Here is a 21,450-nt window from a genome sequence, read left to right as displayed (position 1 = left end):
AAGTGTTTTGCAGATGATGGTGGTGATGGTGGCACAGCAGGGTGAATGTACTTCATGCCACCGAACTGTACACTTACACATGGTTAACATGGGCCCGGCCGCGGTGGCTCAGTGGTTGAGCATTCACCTATGAACCAGGAGGTCATGGTTTGATTCCTGGTCAGGGCACATGCCCAGTTTGTGGGCTCAATCCCCAGTGTGGGGCATAAAGGAAGCAGCTGATCAATGATTCTCTCTCATCACTGATGTTTCTATCTCCCTCTCCCTCTCCCTTCCTCTCTGAAGTCAATAAAAAGTATATCTGAAAAAGAAATGGTAAATTTTCCATGTGTATTTTATCACAATAAAAACTTTATTCTTTTTTTTTTTTTACAATAAAAGTTTGAGAATTGGGCCAGGCAGTGGTTTAGGGGTCCCTGAACACAGACTTGGACTTACTCCTGGCCAAGCCAAAGGTCTATCAAGAAAGTTGAGTCCGGCCCTAACCGGTTTGGCTCAGTGGATAGAGCGTGAGCCTGCGGACTCAAGGGTCCCAGGTTCGATTCCGGTCAAGGGCATGTACCTTGGTTGCGGGCACATCCCCAGTAGGGGGTGTGCAGGAGGCAGCTGATGGATGTTTCTCTCTCATGGATGTTTCTAACTCTCTATCTCTCTCCCTTTCTCTCTGTAAAAAAAAAATCAATAAAATATAAAAAAAAAAAGAAAAAAAAGAAAGTTGAGTCCGTGGCTCACCACGCGGGCGTGGTTCTGTGGGCCTCGTGTGTCCCCTGCTTCTTCTGCTCTGTCCCTGGGCTGTGATGCAGGTGTGGCCTCTCTCCTTTCTTCCCCCATCAGCCTCCTCCTCCTCCTTTTCTCCAGCGGCACCTCTGCCGGAGACCCTGCAGGAAGCCTGCCGGACCCCTCCCTCCCCTCCCCCTGTCTGCAAGGCCACGCGCTCCACCAGGCTGTAGCAGGATGTGGTGCCTTGGGGCCCAAATCCATCAGTGACGGTGCTGGTCTGTGTGTCAGCCTCCGCCCGCCCCCACGGCTCTGCCACTGGCCCTGGCTATCCAGTGTTACCCATAAGCAGCACATGGGGCCAACGGGCCTCCATCTAGCAAACACTGAGCACCCCCCCAGGAAGGCCCTGTGCCAGCCGCAGGAAGGGCAGAGAGGTGGGCTGGCGCTAGCCTCACAGAGCCCACAGGAGCGAGGTGGTTTCCATGATGGACTCTGGAGCCCGAGGGCCTGAGTTCAGATCCTGACTCTGCCGTGAAAGCGGTGTGACTCTCAGCCTCTCTGAGCCGCGGTGTCCTCGTCTGTAAGGTGGGGGAATAATGGTGCCCTAAGAGCACGGTGAGGATTGAGTGAGTTGACCTTTGGAAAGCTCTTCAAACACAGAAAGTGTTTCACAGCCTTGGTGGACATTCGGGGCTGCCAACAAGGGCTTCTGGATCCTCCCCGGGAGTCCTCAGTTCTTCCGGTCCCCCGCCTGGCTGCAGCTCCCCCAGGGCCAGGCCTTGGTCATTTCTGTGGCCCTCGGGCAACAGAGAGCGAAATGCACACAGGAGGCACCCGCGTGAGGCGATCCCAGCTCAGCACTGGCTGAGGGCACGTGTCCAGGTTTGCTCAGCCTGGGATGGGGCCGGGGAGGCCGGAACGGGGACCGTCCAGCCCGGGAGGTGCGGACTTGATGAGACCATGATGGATGCTGGCGGCTGGCGGCCTGCATTTGGGGCTTGAGCCCTCATAGCGAGGCCGGGAAGAAAAGTGTGTCGTGTGCCATAGGAGGCTGGCTGCGTGGAGGAGGGGTCCATAGACGGCCTCCCCTGGTAATGTGACGTCAGAATTAAGTTAGCAGACGGTCGCAAGTAATTTTTCCCTTGAACAGTGATGTGATAATCCGGCACAGCAACGCCCAAGGTAAGGAATGGTCCATGCATGATGTCCAGCAGTCGGTAAGAGCTGTCACCATGGAGATGACACAGCAATGTGGGGACCGCATGTGACATGGTCAGGGAGAGAAATGGGAGAATTGGGCGATGCCCTCGTATGGGCGGCTTGATCGGGCGGCTCTGCTCAGAACCGTGGCGCTGGGTTCCCGTGGCGCCACCGCAGCGGATCCCATGGGCCTTTCCTCCGCCTGGAGCCTTTTCTGCAGAGGTGCTGCTTGTTACACACCTTTGGATGCTTTTTAAAGGAGTGGTTGAAGCCTGGCCCCTCGTTCCTGACCGCGAAGATTCACGGTGTCTGCGGTGGCTCCGCGGCCCTGCGGCAGGTGAGGCGGGGAAGGCTCAGCTGGGACTCCACCCAGAGCCACCGCGCTGGGGACAGTGACTGAGCTTAGGTGACATGCTCTACACCCTCAGGGCCCCCTCCCTGGCTGAGGCCTGGTCCGTAAGACATGCACGGATCCCGGTCCGGGCTGCGAGGGGGATGGGGGCAAGGAGGCTGGCATGCCCACGCATGGTGGCTGTCGATAGCAGGAACGGCGCCGGCAGTCACAGGACACACACAGAGAGAAGTGGTCCCCGCTGCACGCAAGGCGGGCTGAGGCGTGGCTACAGGGAGCACTGGGCCACCAGAGAACCTCAGAGTCAGTGAGACAGGAAGGTGGGCAGGTGTGGCAGCATCTGGGCAGGAGGAGGGAGGGCCCCTGGGGAGAGCCAAGCAGGCCCTGCAGGGACCCCCAACCCTGACTGGCATGCCTGCTGTGTGCCCTGCAGCACCTCTGGGAGGCCCAGGCTGGCTCCAGGGAACGCCGGGTGCCCCTTGCTGGCTCGACACCTGTGGTGGGTCGAACAGAACCCCTCCCTCCCCCTCCTTCTAGAACCTGGGCCCCACCCTGACTCCCTGCCCAGTGCTTGTTGGGTGGTGTCAGGGCCACCTGGACCCGAGTAGGCTCCAGTTCGGAGGAACGTGAGCCCTAAATCTAAACACGTCAATCCCACGACTGGGTGTCAGCTTTCCCGCTGTGGGGCCTGAACTAGCTGCCCGCAGGGCCGCAGCCGAGAGCAGGCCTGACCCCGACGCCCTGCAGGCGCACCCCCACTGCACCAGCCAGGGAGACCCAGATGCTCTGAGAACCAGAGTCCCGCGTGCGAATGAGCCTGACCTCGCTCTGCGGTCATTGTGACCGGAGGGAGGGCGGGCAGGGATGTGAGCTTTACGAGAAGCCCTTGTGCAGGAGCCTTCTGTCGCCGGACTGAGCCATTCCAGCCCTCCTAGCCTCCCCAGGAAGCCCGGTATCCAATGCATAATTTATGAGGATGAGCCTATGCATATTCATGAGCTCATTGCCTTCCAAGGTCAGTTGCTGTCTGTGAAAAATCCTCACATAATGAATTATTGCCTGAGGGGAGGTTCTGGGTTCAGCACAGGCCTCCAGGCCTCAAAATGACTCCAATCCCTACACCTTGCTTTGAAGAAAACGCTCCCGTCGGTGCCTGCCTTGGGTCAGATGTGGGGAGGCGCAGAGAATGAAGCCTCCACCTTCGGGAATCCCTTAGCCCCCAGGCTGCCCAGGGGAGGCCACACCAGCAGCATTCCAGGGAAACTGAGGCAGGTGTCTTTCCCCAAACAACCCTGCACACACAGTGGGTGGAACTCAGTAATCAACCCTCCTGTGCCTCGGATCACATAATAGCAAGAGCCAAAACGCCACTTGGCTGGTTTTTACTCTCTCTTGGCCTCGGTCTTGCCATCTGTTGACTGGGAAGGCTGATGCCTCCTTCCAGGGCCTCTAGGACTGGAGTGTGGCCCCTCCTTAGTGCCTTGCTGGGGCCCGGGTTTGCCCGGCAGTGCTTCCTCTTCCTCAGCGGCCAGAAAAGGGTGGGCATCGCACAGCCAGGGGGATCCTGGGCTCTGATGAAACACAGCAATAAGCACTGACTGTATACCAGGCACCGTGCCTGGCACTTACAAACAGTGGTGCATAGATAATGTGTGCACATCACACAGTTTGCAGTACAGGGGCCGGCACATAGTAGGTGCTCAATGAGTGTGAGAAGTCCTCTTCTCCGTCCTCAGTAGGACCGGTGCCCCCACGTATCGGAATTTGTCGGGTAGAGGTCTGTCCACGGAACTCCATACGGTGAGCTTCGTGGCGTTTGGACTATGAAATCAGGGCCGGTTCGTGTGGATTTGGGTGGGAGCGGGGGAGCTGAAAAGCTTTCCCAGACTAGTCAGAACCCAACCAAAATGTTACTCACGAAACCCAAGACACTGATTCATTTCATACCCCATCTGGTGCTTCTTGCTTACAAGCAATTCACACATGACTCAACTCTGTGCCTATTAAACATTCACCAGCCCACTTCCTCGTCCCGATAAACAGTCCTCCTGAAAGACAGGCCACCCACGGGAGTGGGCCCCTGAGCATGTGCGGTGCACGCTGTGGGCAAGGTCACCCCCGAGGGTCCCTGGATGTGTGACCCGAATGTCCTCTTTGTTCAGGGGTGACCCCTGCTGTCACACAGGGCCCGTGCCGGTTCAATGTTCTGCTGCTACCATCTCAAAATGTGCATAACATTCTCGAACGTTATGCACAGGGCCCTGCAGATCTTCTGACCGGTCTGTGTGCACGTGTGTATGTCTGTGTGTCTGAGTGGGTACCAGGCCCACACGACCCTGGGATCATGAGTGTGAGTGCACACAGATGGGGTGTGTGAGGACTGTGTGAGGACTGTGGGGGTGGGGATTGGAGAAAGTGGACGTGATTGGGCATTGAGTGAACGTGCTGGAGGGTGCCTGAGACAGGGGCGTGTGAACCACGTGGGAAGCCCCAGATTCCACGGCCTACGTGGGACTCAAGAATGTGTCATTGTGGGGGGCCTCTCCCCCAGGGGACCTGCATGCACATCAAGATCTGAGAACCACTGGCCTTGGGCTTTAGGCGCTGGAAATCGAGGCTGATGAGGGTCACGCACATCTCAGTTTCCCCGCCCCACCTGGCACAGGGTCACGCAGCTCAGAACCCCCACCCTGTGATCTGAGTTCAGGTTCTAAAGAAAGAGAAGTCGCCGGGAACGCCAAGGAGCTGCACCGAGGCTGCTGTCCAGGGGAAGCCCAGCCAGAGGCCTCCCGCTGCTGCAGGGACTCCCGGCCCAGCAGGACGAAGAGCCTTGGTGGCCAGCCCTCCGCCTCCTGCCTCCTGCCTCCATCAGCAGGGCAGGGCAGGGCTGCCACCCTGATACTTTTCTGATTTATCACTGTGGGTCCTACCCTGAGCCCTGCTCCCCGGCGCCCCACCCCGCCTGGGTTCCTGGCCTGAGTCCCCCCGCAGGGAGGGAGACCCACCCTCAGTCAGAGGTGACTCATATTGGTCAACACTCCCCACCCTCAAAGCCATTGGGGGTGCCACCTCCAAAAGCACAGGGGTTCCTCACTGCCCCCTCCTGGGGCCCACGTGCTGACCTCACCCAGACAACTCCACTCCTAGACCCTCTTTTTTTCTTTCTCTTTCTTTCTTTCTTTCTTTCTTTCTTTCTTTCTTTCTTTCTTTCTTTCTTTCTTTCTTCCTTTCTTTCTCTCTCTCTCTCTCTCTCTCTCTCTCTCTCTCTCTCTCTCTTTCTTTCAATATATTTTTATTGATTTCAGAGAGGAAGTGAGAGGGAGAGGGAGGGAGAGATAGAAACATCAATGATGAGAGAGAATCATTGATCAGCTGCCTCCTGCACCGCCCCCATCGGAGGTTGAGCCCACAACTCGGGCATGTGCCCTGACGGGGAGTCGAACAGTGACCTCCTGGTTCATAGGTCAACACTCAACCACGGAGCCATGCCGGCCGGCCCTACGCTCCTTTTCGCTGCAAGTCATCCCAGGGGCAAGACGCTGTCCCTCACTGAGCACATCATGGCTGGGGCGGTGGCCGTGGGAGGGTCACCTGGGCTCTCTGAGCCTCAGTTTCCTCATCTGTGAAACAAGCCTTTGCCTGTGTGGACCCTTGGCCTAGGGCCTGGCTCCTGCCCTGTACCCTCCTTCAGGCGGCACCTTCCCCCTCACTCCCCCGAAGGCCCCTCCTCGGCCAGCAGACGCACATCTCAGTTTCCCCGCCCCACCCAGCACAGGGTCAGGAACAGAGCTGCCAATCAGCATCATTGTCAATTAGAATTGGAGTCCTGAAAGCTTTGGGGGTGGCGGGGAGATCAGCACCTCCACCGGCCCCAGGAAAGAAAGTGGTCCAGGAGGGGAGGATGTTGGCCCCCAAACCATCAAGAGAGGTGGGTAGGGATGTCATCGGTGAGGAGATGAGGGCTCAGAGAGGTTAGGTGTCTTGCCCAAGGACACACAGCTCGTGAGACCTGAGGTGTGAGCCCAGGGCCTTAACAGTGAGGCAGATGCAGACACGTTGCCTTTCTGAGAGGCATCAGCCCAGCCGAGCGCCCCTGGGCCTCTGGGATCGGGAGCCATCAGAAGTTGCCTGTCCCCTGTGGCTTAGCCCCTGTGGTCCCTCCCCTCAGCTCCCGACACAGCCCGGTGGCCGGGAGCCCGTGCCAGCCCTTCTATTATTCACGCCTCCGCTCGGCTGCCAGCGGGCCTGGGCCCAGAGGCCCGGGCTCTGCCAGGAAAGATAAGGAACCGACACCTGACTGGCCGCTCGGAGTTCCATCTCGATTTCCCCAAAGCACACAAAGGCCTGTTGTTCCCGGCCCAGCCCGGGCGGAGCGGGACCTCCTTCTCAGGGAAGGGAGATAAACGACCAGCGGGATGGCAGCCGGTTAGATTTACAGCTTTTCCTGCGGCCACCTGTCCCCTCCTGTGGCTCTGCACGGGTTGGAGCGGCCGGCGCCTGCCGGGGGAGGGCGAGAGCGGCCCAGGGGGGCTCTGGGGGCGGGAGGCATCAGCTCTCACGTGCCACACTTCCTGGGGCCAGTACCCCAGTGCCACGTCCGAGGTGGGGAAACTGAGGCCCACTCCGCTGGTGAGTGGCTCGGTCGGTGCTGCCTGTCCCGTGTTGGGTGCCCAGCTGACCCATCTGTCCTCAAACCAGGACTTGGAAGACGTGGATTCGCATGTGCGACCCACATCTCTGCCTCCAGCTTTACAGCCCGTCCAGTGGAAATTGAAAGCAGAAAACAAAGACGCAAGGTCACCGAAGGGAGCCCAGGGTCTCTGTGGCCCCGCCTCACGTCCCTCCCTCTCCAGCACCCAGAGCCGGGCTGCAGGCAGGTCTGGGAGCCGAGTCGCACCCTCCAGCGGCCTGACAGAGGTCCCTGGGCGTCACAGGGTTCCCTTGGTCTCTGGTCTCCCAGTGTCATGGGTGCCGCCTCGGGGGGAAGCAGGGAGCGGGGGGAGAGGAGACCCCGCCAAGCTGGTGCTGACTCGGCCAGCCACAGGACTGGGCGACAGCAAGGGAGGGGCTTAGTGCTGGGACACATGGGCGTCTTCATGGTTGGCATTCCAGGCGCAGAAATGTCTTGTGCCTCCCCCCTCTCCCCCTGTGGTGAGGCCTTCAGAGACTGTCAACAGCAACCCCCCATTTCACACATCAGGAAACTGAGGCGCAGGGAGGGGACGGGATTCATCCATGAGCCCCCAGTGATGCAGGGCCGGGACAAGGAGGGTTCAGACAGAGCGGCGTGGGGGCGCTAATGGACAGCCCTCTGGTTTTGTGGCCTGGCAGGTCTGCCCTTGAACCCGCACTCCTCCCTGGACTAGCTGTGTGGTGGCTCACCTCCTCCTACCCCCAGCCTCAGTTTTCTTGTCCATGAAATGGGAGTGACGATGAGACCTCGCTGAGAAAACAGCGCGCAGCCGGGCCTTGCAGCCAGCGCTCAGCCTGCGTGCTCCGTCAGGCCGCCGGAGGAGCACGGCTGGTGACATCACAGGGACAACAAGACCAGATGCTGAGCACCTACTATGTGCCAGGTGCTGGGCACAGAGGTGACTCAGGCATGGACACCGCCCTCGAGACAGTCGCCATCTGGCGAGGGGACAAGGAGCAATGGAGAGACAGGGAGCAGACCCCGCCTTGGTGGGAAGGGCGAGGGTGGGAGAGAAGGAGATGTTCTGGGAATGATGAATTCTTCCAGGAAGAGGGACCACAGGGCAGAAGCAGGTGGGACTTGTGTTGTGCCCTGACCGGAATCTGCCTGGCTGCACTTGGGGTGCGGGTGTGGGGAGGCTGGTGCTGAGTGCTGGGCAGGGAGCCTGGGGCGGCCAGCGGGGTCAGACCACCCAGGGAGGCCCCTGTGTGCCAGGCCTACTGGCTCAGGTTTAACCCCAATGGGGGATTCTCCCTGAGGGTCCCACTCGCTGGGTGTCAGGGATGCCAGGCCCCTGGGCTGAGATGAGCGGGAGTAGCTGGAAAGGGCCGGGGTGTGTGTGTGTGTGTGTGTGTGTGTGTGTGTGTGTGTAGGGGGGCGCGGGGAATGGGTGCATTTCCTGGGAGTCAAGACAGTGACACCACAGGTCTTTGCAGGCTGAATCCCCGCCATGCGCCCTGTGCCCACTGTGCCTCCGTCCCTGCTTCCCCTCACGGCCATCCTGAGGGGCCTCGGGTATAGACGGGGACACCGAGGCCAGCCAGGTGCAGCCACTCGCCCACACGTGGAGGACCCCCTCGCACCAAAGCCCCGCTCCTTCCCGCACAACCTGCCTTCAGCTTCCTGCAGTGGTTCTGCCATTACCCACACAGGTCAGGATTCCTTTCCTTTTTCAGGCTTCACTATTAACAAACAAACAAAAACACAAGACACCCTGCTGGTTCTAAGATGTGTGCTTTTTTTAAATGTGTATTTTTAAAAGGCAGCAGCGGATTCTTCGAGGAGTCAGGCCACCCCGTCCATTGCCTCCCACTGACCCGTTTCCTCAGAACCATAAATTACTTTCTCTTTTTCCTTTTTCTTTTTATTGATTTCAGAGGAAGGGAAAGGGAGAGAGAGAAACATCAATAATGAGAGAAAGTCACTGATCGGCTGCCTCCTGCACGCCCCACCCTGGGGATCGAGCCCGAAATCCGGGCATGTGCCCTGGCCAGGAATCAAACCCTGACTTCCTGGTTCACAGGTCGACGCACAACCACTGAGCCACACTGGCCGGGGCATAAATTACTTTCTTAAGGGGCCAGGAAAACCAAGGGGAGAACGTGCACCTTTGCAGTTGGCAACCTGCCATTCACCAGCCAAAGAGGGTTTGGGTCTGGGCTCTGGAGCTCCCGGCACATCTGAACCAACAGGGCAGGCTGGATGGCATTTTAAACATCGCAGGGTCTGTTCACGGGGCCTCGGGGCAGCTCCATCGGGGACGCTGTGATTAATGACTCCAGCATGTGGGCAAGGAGGCCTTGGGTGTGGTGTCCCTTATCTTCTGACTCTGGGAATCACTGGAAATTAACATCCCCACTTGCTACCTTGCTGGTAAAACCCAGATGAGAGATCTCATTCCTCTGCTGCTCAAGACCCTCCCCTGGCCCATCTCACTCAGGTCAAAGGCATCTCACTCAAGGTCAAAGCCAGCTCACTCAGGGTCAGAGCCAATGTCCCTGCCGGGAATGCCACAAGGCCCTTCACAACCTTCTCTGAGTGCCTGTCCTGCTCTCCCCTTCGCTCTGCCCAACTTGACCTGCTGGTGTTCTCTGAAAAGACTTGGCACGCCCACCCCAGGGCCTTTGCACCTGCTGTTTCTTCTGCCAGGAACACCTTCCCTCAGCTGTTCCCAGGGCTCGTCCCTTAGGTCCTTCTCCAGTGTCACCTTCTCAGGGAGACCTTCCTGGCCTCTCTCCACAGCACACTCTCTCCCCTGATTCACTGCCCTCCATCCTTATCACCCTCATCACCATTGCACGTACTCTGATTATTTATCTTGTCTGTTGTCTGTCCGACCCCTCTCCACCTCTGAGTGTCAGTGAGTGGTGAACGACGGGTTGACTAAATGCTGCTGCCGCCTCTGCTGCTGGGACAGGGCTCCCAGCGCTTTCACACGGCGGGCTTCCCTGGAAGGGCTCAGTCCGTAAGAGGCAGGCCCACGTGCAGGGCTGTCCCCACCACGCACATGGTACAGCATCTCCCCGGGCCCTGGGTGGCTGTGCTGCCCTGGGATCTGGAAGACCCTTCCCTCCCTTGTCACCTCCCACTCATACCTCAGACCTGGCTTGGGGTCACCTCTTCCAGGAAGCCTTCCTTGACTATCCCTCATCACTCTCCCAGCACACACTCGCTGGGTACTCATTGTCCATCGGCTGCGACAGGCTGTCCTCTGTGCCCCAGGACCCAGCTGCGGCCTGACCAACAGCAGGTGCTTGGGACACAGTGGGTGGCTGAGTGATTGCTTGCATGGTTCCTTCACCTGGAAGGTCTTTACAGACCTGCTCTAGACGGGTTCCTCTCACTGCTGGGGAAACTGAGGCCTGGAAGATGGACGGCATGGGAACTAATTCGTGTCCGGCATCTCCTCTGAGCCAGGCACTCACGTCTGAGCAGAGTGGCTCCTCCCCTGGGCACCCCTGGCTTCTGTGGAACCCTCGGTGGCCGTTCCTTGGGGGGCAGAGGTCATAGCCCCGAACTGAGGCCACGACCGTGGCATGCTGGGATGCCCAGCTTAGACTGGGTCCTTCTGGAGACTTGGGGTCCAGGTCTCATCAATGAAAGGGGTTTCTAAACCCCAAAGCTTCTCTTTCCCTATCGAGAGAAAAGTCTGCAAGGCACGGAGACGGGGAAGCAGGAGTGGAGGAGCGGGTGGGGGGGCGGGGGGAGAGGGCAGGGGTCACAGGCAAGGAGGGCACCAGCTCTCTCGGGGCAAAGCCACCTGGAGGTGGGTTCCTGAGACCCTTGGCTGTTTTCCTTGGGTCCCCAGCTAGACCCTGGGGTGGGGGAGGGGGTGCTACCGCTTCTCTGAGGAATCCTGTGTTGGTGCCTATAGCGGGCTCACGGGTGGCTCCGGGATGTCAGGCCCTCATCCCTGGGCCCTTTGAATGTTTCCAGATGTGATTAGATGAAGGGTCTCATGACAGGGAGATCCTGCTGGGTTGTCGGGGGGCCCTAAACACCATCACATGTGCGCTCATAAGGGAAGCGGGCAGAGGTTTGCCAACGAAGCGGAGCGGGCGAAGCGGCCACAGAGGCTGCCTGGAGGGATGTGGCCAGGGGGCAGGAGCACCTGAGCAGGAGACGCTGGAAGGGGCAGGGGACGGACGCATTTCCCCCGAGGATCATGACCGTGCTGACACCTCCACTTTGGCCCTAATCCCAGACTCCGGGCCCCCAGAGCTGTGAGAGAATAATTCCTGTGGCTTCAGACCCCAAGTCTGCGGTTGTTACAGCAGCCCCCAGGGTCTAATACCAGGCCGTCCAGGCCAGCCTGTGCAGGGGCAGAGGGGGCCGGGAGGAGGTGAGAAGCTGGGGGGCCCTGGGGGACGGAGCCCCTTGGGACCAGGCTATGTGGAAGGTCCTGTTGTAGTATTTCAGTCCCCCTGGGCAGCCATCCTATTGGTAGCGTCAGAGGCCCATAGCGATTACATGACTTGCAAAGATCCTACCGCACCAGGTGGCAGAGCGCGAATGCCAAGGCCCAGCAGTCTGAGCCCCGGCCACGCCTCCTCCCTGCTTCTCACCTGCTGCCCGAGGGGCTGGGACGCAGTGGCAGGATGAGGGAAGAGCCTGGGACTCCTGGCTGGGGCAGTGGCCACCCCAGCCCGAGCCTGGGGTCACCTTCGGATAGGACCGGCCATTCCCGGATTAGAGACTCAGCAGAACACCCAGGGCCCTCGGGGTGGCCTCTCCCGTTTCTCCCTCTGGCTCCAGAGCAGAACGGAATTGGACCCCTGGGCGTCGGACGGGAGCTGGGTGGCAGTGGGCGCGTTTCCCAGCTGTGATGAGCTGATCCGCTCCCTGGACTCCCGCCTGACGCTGGCTCAGGTTACTCTACACAATCAGCCTGACCATCAGCACCTCCACGGGCCCCAGGCCCCGCCCAGCCCCATGGGAGGATGCTCCTGGCCTCTGTCCAGGGCTCGCCATGACACACGCAAGCTTGCAGGTCCAGGAAGCGCAGCGCCAGCCCCCTCGGGAGCGGCCAAGGGGAGGAGGCCAAGGAATTCCAGACAAGAAAAATGCAAGGGGCCTCTTGACCAGGAACCTGAATGATGGGCTGGGCTCGTCTTCACCGAGCCTGTGCCCCGGACACCCACCTCCGGGGCTGTGTGGACGCGGCCGGGTCGCCTGGCCTGCCCACCCGAGCAGAGCTTCAAAGCTGGGGAGGAGTCACCTGGGCTGGGCCAGTGTCTGGTGATGGCATCGCTTTCTAAACAGGCTTGGAACTTGCAGAGACACCGAGATTTCCAGCTTTCTCCACATCCCTCCCTCCCACCAGCCTTCAGGGGAAGGACTCCAAGCCCAGCCTGCAGCTTCAAGCAGCAAACGTTTGCTGGATGGCCACCCTGTGTCAGAACCCAGAGCATGTCTTTGCCCCCATTTTACAGATGAGGAAACTGAGGCCTCAGTCCCCAGAGCCGAGAAGTGATGGCGAATAAGTCCAAGATGCTCGACGCCATGAGTCATGAGGGTAAGCGCCTATAGAAACCACACAGAGATGCACAAGCACCGAGACACATGGATCCCAAAGAGAACAGCAAGGGTCGGCGGGGCCGGTGGGAGCCGGAGCCTTCATTCCCCGATGGCGGGAATGCACCGGGGCGGCCGCTGTGGAAAACGGTCCAGGGCCCTCAAAAGGCGAAACGTAGCGTCACCATATGACCCAGCGATTCCACTTCAGGTGCACACCCACGAGAGGTGAGAACATACCTCACACAGCACCTGGACACTAGTGCTAGGGGAAGGGAGCCCACATTTCTTAGCGCCTACTGTGTGCACTCTCGGTCACTGCTCTAGCCACCTCAGTCTATTAACCCCACGAACGAGGAAACGGAAGTGTGAGGTGAAGGCAAGTCCCCCAGCTCTTCCCTCGCACCACCGTGCCAGGCAGGACACCCGGCACGTAGTAGGTGCTTAGTAAGCACCTGTCAAACCAGCATGTGCACTGGGCTCAGGAGCTCACGCTTTCAGTGGGAAGAGCAGGAAGGGTGTTCTCTGCCGCCGAGCCAGTGTTTTGACATGTTTTTCCACCAGAAATAAATGAGGCGAGATTCCTAGAGGATGTGTTTAAACTTGGTAGAGTTCTCCAAACAGTTTGGCTTGGAGGTTGGCATGTAGGACCCAGAGCTGCAGGAGGGTCGGATCCCCCACGCAGAGCCCAACCGTCCCCAACCAAATCCCAGCTTTATTCCTGGCCACTCAGTCCACATCAGCGGCTCCGAGGGACAGCCTCTGGTCTCGGAAAACGTTCTTTTTAAACCAGGTTTCATCTCAGCCTATGAAACGATGTGTGCTATCCATCGCCACAGCCCTCTGTGGGGCTGTACATTTTCATTTAAATTAGTTTACTTATATGCTATGAAAAGTTAACTGGGAAGCCTGTTATTAAAGTGAGGCAGCAGCCTCTAGCTGGTGGGGTCATACAGGCAAGGAAACGGCGTCTGCATTAGCGGGATGAATCACAGACTTCTCATCGTCCTTATTTTCCAATATTTTTCTATAATCATTTCCTTCTCAACTCATATCCCATTTTTTAAAAAATACGTTTTTATTGATTTCAGAGAGGCAGGGAGAGGGAGATAAGAAACATCCATGATGAGAGAGACTCATTGATCGACTGCCTCCTGCACGCCTCACGCTGGGGATGGAGCCCGCAACCCGGGCCTGTGCCCTGACTGGGAATCGAACCATGACCTCCTGGTTCATAGGTCGACGCTCAACCACTGAGCCAGGCCAGCCGGACCATCACCCATTTTTTAATGTTGACTACATTTATTAAACAGACTCATGAACTAGCCATCCCAACTCCCTCTTTTGAGCCTTAGCAAGTAATAAATCAACGGAGCTTTAGGGCAATTAATAGGTATTGCTTTTCCTCTGGTGTCCTGACCAAATCTCTCAGAAATTTGTTTTTGTGCTTTTAAATGCGAATTCGAGTCTGCAAGAGAGCGATGTTTTGGAAAATCTGGCCCCTCGCTTTGTGATTTGCATGTTGGAGGCTTCATGAACTGCCTCTCAGAGGCTCCGGACCACAGAGCATGTGATATGCTCTGAGCATTTCTTAATTAAAATGTGTCACTTTAAAAAAGGAAGTCACCCGGCCGGTGTGGCTCAGTGATTGAGCGTCGACCTATGAACCAGGAGGTCACGTTTTGATTCCTGGTCCGGACATATGCCTGGGTTGGGGGCTCGATTCCAGTGGGGCACATGCAGGAGGCAGCCTATCAATGATTCTCTCTCATCATTGATGTTTCTATCTCTCTCTCCCTCTCCCTTCCTCTCTGAAGTCAATACAAATGTATAAAATAATAAAAATAAAAAAGGAAGTCAATGGCAAGCAAAGCCAGAAGGGGCAGATATGACTACTGGTCACTGATGGAGGGCTGTACTCCGCCCTCTGGCCGTGTGGTGTGGCCAGGTGACTGCTTGAGCCAATGAAATGCAGGTAGCAACAAGATCAGTCACTTCCTGGTGGGAACATTTAATGCCAGTGTGGCATCTCCGCCTGCCTCTTCTGCCTCAAGCCCGGGGATGCGTGGGACACACCGCGGCATCGGGCTGAGCCACTGGGCAGGGGAGCTGCCCTGGGAGTGCCCAGTCTGCATGGCAGTCCTCTGTTGCTTTAAGCACTGAGATTTGTTGACTACAACCTCCCCAGCCCATCCTGAGGGGTAGAGTCAATAAAACACAAAGGGGCTGTTTCGGTAGACACAGAAGTGTGGGATCAGCGGGTGGGTGACAGCGCATGTGTGACCTGTGTCAGGACCAGCTTTTATTCTGATGGCATCGTTTCAAGAAAAAACAATCAAACAGATAAGTGGTTGCAAACACTAACAGCTTTGTTCCATTTTAAAAACACAATAAATCAACACATAAAATCTATCTTATTATGTCAAGAAATGGATCAATTAGAATGGATCCAATATTTTAAAAGAGCAGAAATGGGTAACTTCCCGCCTGTTGATTTCCCAACAGCTTCAAGAGAGAGTGGAAAAAAGGGAGGGGGTGAGGGAGAGAGAAACATCTAAGTGAGAGAAACACATCGATTGGTTGCCTTCCAAACGCGCCCCACTCAGGGCTGGGGATCGAACCTGAAACCCAGGTGCATGCCCTTGACCAGGAATCGAACCTACAACCAACCCTTCTGTGCTCGGGCCGATGCTCTATCCACTGAACCACACCGGCCAGGGCCCACAGCTTCTAACCCAGTGGTTCTCAACCTTCCTAGGGCCGAGACCCTTTCATACAGTTCCTCATGTTGTGGTGACCCCCAATTTCATCATTACAAATTGAACATAATTAAAGCATAGTGATTAATCACAAGAACAATATGTAATCATATATGTGTTTTCCAATGGTCTTAGGTGACCCCTGTGAAAGGGTCGTTCAACCCCCAAAGGGGTCGCGACCCACAGGTTGAGAACCGCTGTTCTAACCTGCCTTTCTGGTCAGAGGTGTAAGAGCCTCAGGGTCCTTGGGACACTGGGAAAAGGACTCAGCCACAGGACTGAGCCACTCGCTGCTCGGAGGCACTCTGATTGCGAGAGGACAGCACATGGCAGGTTCTCTCTGCAGTCCCTCCGCCCCCAGCACTGAAGCCATCCCGGTACCTCCTTGGCGCCAGAGTCTACACTGGCTCCCGATCGCCCAAGACACGTAACTTGAACCCGATTTTCCCGCCTAGAAAGGGGGCAGCCCTCACCAGCATGAGGGGAGCAACCTGGAAAGATGCTGAGGCCCAGGGACCACGCCCGCCTCTCCTGGGAGAGACCCTCCCTCCCCACCTGCGGCCTAAATAACTGACGGGCTTTCCTTTCCTCTCCCAGGCCAGTCAGTGACTAGGAAAGCACCCTCCTTGCACCCAGGCCGAGGGAGATGCCGTGAGAGCCAAGCAGGGGGGCCTTTAGGGGTCTCCAGAGAGTTTTTCAGCACCACCACCCCCCCCGAGTCACTTGGAATCCCTCCAGGAGCTCGGAACACTCCCCACTCTACAAACGGGGTGACTGGTGCCCAGAGTGGGGGGCTGGCGGGAGGTGACAGGAGGAGAGAGAGGGTCACTCTGCTGGCTGAGCATGTGCTCGAGTTAGGGGTGTCCATTCTCACCTCACCCCCGAGGCAAGGCCAGTGCCCACCCAGGGGAGGCTCAGAGAGGTTCGGTGACTTGCCCAGAGCCACAGGCAGGGAGTGGCAGCACGGGGACTCGAACCCTGGGCTCCGGTGGACGGCTGAGGATGCAGCGGCTGCTCTCTGGTGCTGGGAACTGTAAAGTGGCTTTGCTGGAAACTTTCCCAAACACCAGGGGACTGACAGCCCAGAGGCTGGGTTCTCTTCCGGCGGAGCTCTGTGGACGGGAGAGCGGGCGGGTCCGGTCAGAGGCAGGAAAAGACCATCAACAGACCCAGGATGCTTGGAGCCGGCACTTCCGGCCCCCCATCCAGGCAGTGCCAACTCAGACACCGTCCCCGGGACCAGCGAGGGACCGACAGGGCCCCATCCTACAGATGAAACTGGGCCTCGGCGGGGGAGTGACCCGGCCATGCCCCACCTCACTGAGGGGCAGAGCCAGGCCGGGATCGGGGCAAGTGTAAGGGCAGCACCTTCCCTGGACGTGTGTGGGGCTGGCAGTTGGGGGTGCAGCTGAGTTTCTGCTATAAATACGATGCTGACTCGGTAACCTTAGCCGGCAGGCTCCCGGCCCAGGCCTGGGGCCACACATCCTGCAGCCGACAGCCTACACTGAGCTCTGCTCCGTGGGATGCTCCTGCCGCCCTAACAAGGCGCCACGCTTTTTGTGTTTCCCCCCACACACACACACACACATTTTGTTATAGGCTCCATGTTATTGGGAGACAATGTCGAGCTGCCATCTCTGAAATGAGGAGCCCGAGGGCCAAATACGCCTCTGAGACCACCTTCCCCAAGGGTGAGAGCAGCCCCCCCCCTCCCCCCCGCCGAGAAGGGGCACCGAATCTGAGTTCTGCACAAACAGGGTCTGTGGAGCTGGGTTCGAATCCCAGCCTTACCGTTCACCAGTGTGGTGATGTTGGGCGATGTGTTTGCCGCTCTGAGCTTCAGTTTCCCTGGCTATACTGTGGGGTTCACGCCACGCCCCCTCTGGGGGTGGAACGCTGTGTCCAAAACGGCCAGGACACGGGACACAGCAGACGATCCGTTCCCTGCATTCGCGCGGCGACCGCAGCTCACTCGCTGGTGGAACAAGGACACCTACCACTGCTCACAGAAAGCCTGGCATTATTTTAACAGCTTTACATGCTTTCAGTCACTTAATCCTCCCTGGAACGTGAGAAGCTAATGTCCCATTATTGTCCCCATTAACAGATGAGGAAACTGAGGCACAGTGCCCTTGAGTAATCTGCCCAAGGTCACTCAGGTAGCAGGTGGGGAGCTGAGAATTTTGCAGCTGTTGACACAGGCCCAGGGATTGGTTCCTGAAAATAGGCACAACTATGTCCCAGCAGCCTCCTCGGCCCTATGGCTTCTGCGGTCCCTATAGGAGACCGCCCCCCCCCCCCCCCCCCCACACACACACACACACAGCCCTGTACCCGGGCGCTGTCTTCACATCTACCAGCCAGGTCCTACCACAAGCCCCACACAGCGGAGACCAAAGGCCAGCAGACAGCATTTTACAGGCGGACGGGCCCCTGCTCAGCCAGGGTGGGCAGAGCCAGGATGGTGCCCGAAGGCCCCCAACCCAGGTGACCCTCTTCTAAAACGGTGAAGGGGCATGCAGGCTGCCTCCCCCAGCCTCCTGGACACACAGGCACCATCAGACACACACATGCTCAGGGCTCATTCCATAGCCTGGCGGCTAAATATTATCCTGGCCTTCCTGAAATACACATGTCCAGGGGTGGCTTTACAAGCTGCTAAAAGCAGGGCCGTGTCCCTGGTGGAGGGAAAGAGCTATTCCGGGTTCGTGTCAGGTGTGGACAGAGCCAGCCAGAAAGGGCCTGTCTGCCCCCCTCCACTCCCCCCCCCAATGCTGGCTCCTCGGCCTTCACAGCCACGGCGGACAATTCCTGGCAGTCAGCACCACTGGCGCCCGGCGACAGAGGGTGAGGTCAGGCTAGGTTTGTCGGGGTCCCCCCCAACACACACACACACACACACACACACACACACACTGTTCCAAATCTGACTCAGCCAGGCCCAGGCGCCGGGACTGTCCGTCAGACACCATTCAGGGCGGGGCCACACCACCAACACCCCCAACTCAGCCGGACCCCGGGGACAGCGCCAGTGATTCTCCCCAGCGGTTTGACAAATAAGGAATCCACGGCTGTGCAGCGGCGTAGGCAGGGTGGCCCGGCTGGAGGGGCCGGACCAGGACCCATAGGCCCCTGCACCCCTGGACTCCTGCCCAGACCCCCGCCTGATGCTTCACAGAGGCAGCATGGGGCGCTCCCTGCACACCAGGCACCGGCAGACGCTCCACAGGCTACCGTTCCCCCTCACACCTCCTGTGCTCAGTCCCGTTACCACTGTCCCTTCCCCTGGGGACACTGAGGCTCAGAGCAGTTCAGCCACCTGCCCAAGGTCACCAGGTTGCAAGCGAAAGATCTGAGGTTTGAATTCACTCCAGAGTCCTCCATGTGCCCCCTGGGATTTCACTGTCCCTGGCCCAGCCCCACCGCGGCGAGCTCAGGGACATGTCTACCTCACAGCTTTGCCTTCAACGGGAAGGAGCCAGGCGCAGCTGGCCAGGGACCCACCATCGCCCTCACCAGGGGCAGGACAGAGGGCACGGGGCAGACCCAGTGTCTGACCGCCTCTCCGCCTGCCTGCGTCCCCAGCCGTCTCCAGCCTGGAGGACCTGGGGGTCCATGCTGGCCGACCAGGGGCTCAGAACTCCCCCCGGGTCTCAGACCTTCGGGGAATTGGTGGAAACTGTGGGCTCCCCACTCAGATAAAAGTTCACACACTCATTTGCCCACAGTTCCTGCTCCATGGCACCCTGAGCCCACCCCGGGGTCCAGCCACAGCCCAGGACGCCCCCCCCCCCGCCCCCCCGGCACTGTGGGCCAGCTCTGGGCACCCTGGCTGACAGCGGCAGGGTTTGTAGCAAGCACAGCTTCCTGCTGCAGCCTCCCAGGGAAGCAGGGGTGCGGCGGGGGGCAGAACTTTGCTTTGAAAGTCAAGCTACCCCCTCCAGGAGCACAGGCCACCCCCTGGGCATCAGGCCAGGAGGCAGGGGATCCAGCCCCACAGCTGCCTGCAGCCTGGGGAGGGGGGCAGAGCTCCCTGCGACCAGTGGCCTTGACTCTGCAACCGGACCTGTGGTGGGTAAATATAGCGCTGCCACTCACCGGCGGAGGGGCCCTCGCCGTCCGACATGGTGCAGGAGAGGCTCAGGCAGCAGCCGCCGGCCTGCAGGGACGCTCGCTGGGAGCCCTCCCGGCTGTCACCCACCTGGTGGGGCTTGGGGCTGCCGGCCCTGCTCACGCCCAGTGTCCAGGCAGCGTCCCGCCCCCGCCAGCCAGGCCACCCCCCCATGCTGGGCTGGGCAGATAAGAGCGAGTTCCAGGGGCCCGTGCGATTGGTGGATAAATCTGGGCACTGCCCTCCCTGCCCGGGCCTCTCTCAGCGTCTCCGAATGGTGCCTGAGGAACCACGGCACCCTTGGGTGCCTGGTCAGCCCCCCAAACCTCAGCCCCAGCCCTGGGGACCCCAGAATGCCTGCACACTCCCTCCCTGGGATGGTTCCACGTGGTCAGCGAGGGGGCATTGATGGGCCTTGGAGAGAAAGAAGGAGGGATACCACCCACTGAGTGTGTGCCCACGCAGGGTTAAGTGGGTGTGGCTGGAGGAGGGAGCAGATCCTGGGGCCGAAGGGTCCCTGAGCCTCAGAAAAGTGGGGGGTGGAGTGGCACTCCCCAACATCCAGCAGCAATGCCGCCAGCACCAGAGCCCTGCTCAGAGCCCTGGGGAGAGATGCAGAGGGGGCCAGGCCACGGTGTTCCCCAAGGAACCCCCTTCTGGGACAGTGTGGGGGAAAGTGCAGTCACCCCGGCTGTCAGACAAACAACTCCGAAGTTCGATCCCTAGGAGGCGCTGCCAGGCCTCCCGGCCTTTGTCTGTGCTGTCCCCTTGTCAGGAATTCCCTGTCCCCTCCCCCATCTCCCTCTCTGGGAAGCCTTGTGTGACTGCCCCTGAAAGCGGGCCAGGGTCCCCCGTGCTCCTCTCACTCTTACCTCACTGTCCTCAGAGCTGGTCCTGGCTGTGTCCCCCTCTGGGCTGGCTCTTGGTGTTCTGTATGGTAGTGAGCTCACTGTCCCTGGAGGTATGCAAGCAGCGCTGGACAGCCACTAAGGGAGGACACAGTGGAGAGAGTTCAAGCATCAGGTGGGGTTAGGTTAAATGGCTTTGGGGTCCCCCAGGGCCTTCTGACATTTTGGCCCCGAAAGTCCCGCCTGCATCCTGGGACCTCGGTGCCAGGCTCTTGGTCAGCCTGGGTCCCTCCCAGCTGACGTTTCCAGAGGAAGGCTGTCTCTGGAGCCCTAGAACCCCACCTGCTCCCCCACCCCCACCCCGAAACCGCCCGCCTCCCCCTCAGGGCCAGGCCTGCTTCTGGGACCCCTCTTGGGGGTGGGAGAGGGGGAACCCCTGCTGCTCTGTCTTGGGTGGGTGTGAGGGGAAGAAGCGGAGAAGGGGGAGCACCTGGGGCCTCCTTGCCTGCAGCGTGGGGAGGAGCCTCACCTGCGTGTGGGCTTCAGGTTTAGAGGGTTAGCGAGAGAACGCTGCTGCCCTGCTCAGGCCTCTGTAGGGGGGCTAGGGAGGTGCACCCAGGGGCCCACAGCCCGGCCCTCGCTCCTTCCCTGAAGCTGTAGCGGGTTCAGGGAGGGCGGTCAGACCTGCCTTGCTGGTGGCCTGCGGGCAGGCTGTGTGCTCTGTGTCGGTTTCCACACCCGCAGAGCGTGTGTGACCAGCTCCTGCGCACCCGGCCGTGGGCCAGGCTCGGGCAGGAGGCGCTCACGTTGCTCCCACAGGGGCCTGTGGTCAGTCTTGGGGTGTCTCCTGCAGCCCCTGCCCTGGGCTCCGTAGTGGAGGGGCTGCGGGACCAGACCCAGAAGCATGTGGTGTCAATGGGCCTGGGTCGAACGCCTTCTCCACCAGCCGCCACGGTGACTGGGACGAGCCTGGCCCCGCCTCAGTTTCTCACCTGGAAACGGGGGTGACACCTTCGGACGCTGTGGTCAGGATGAGCACAGGGCCCAGGTGCCTTGGAGGCATTCCATCTCCCATCTCCCAGGTCTGTCTGTCTGTCTGTCCTGAGTCCCGCCCACACAGGCCCCATGTCCACCCGGCTGGAGCCAGCTTCCTGCGCGCAGGCCACACCCTCTTCCTGTCTCTGGCCCCAAGTCCCTTCCTGTTTTCTTTATTGTAGGAACGTGTGTAGGGAAAAACAACTCGCTTCCCG

The 21,450-nt window shown here is 59.2% G+C and overlaps 1 protein-coding gene across 1 annotated transcript in view; it reads right to left on the bottom strand.

Moving 5' to 3' along the window:
* The window catches only part of LOC139009879 (echinoderm microtubule-associated protein-like 1), a 142,813-nt gene extending 123,369 nt beyond the window's left edge, over positions 1-19,444 (bottom strand). Inside the window, exon 1 of the mRNA XM_070414005.1 lies at positions 19,340-19,444. Coding sequence (XP_070270106.1) covers positions 19,340-19,367 — 28 coding nt within the window. The 5' untranslated portion in view covers positions 19,368-19,444. The remainder of the gene's footprint in view (positions 1-19,339) is intronic.
* Between the last annotated feature and the right edge of the window lie 2,006 nt (positions 19,445-21,450).

This window comes from Myotis yumanensis, unplaced genomic scaffold (assembly GCF_028538775.1).
Source record: "Myotis yumanensis isolate MYYU_CA2020_CCGP unplaced genomic scaffold, mMyoYum1.0.hap1 SCAF_1, whole genome shotgun sequence".
Classification (NCBI taxonomy): Eukaryota; Metazoa; Chordata; class Mammalia; order Chiroptera; family Vespertilionidae; genus Myotis; species Myotis yumanensis.
This window is presented reverse-complemented; position numbering and strand designations above follow the sequence as displayed.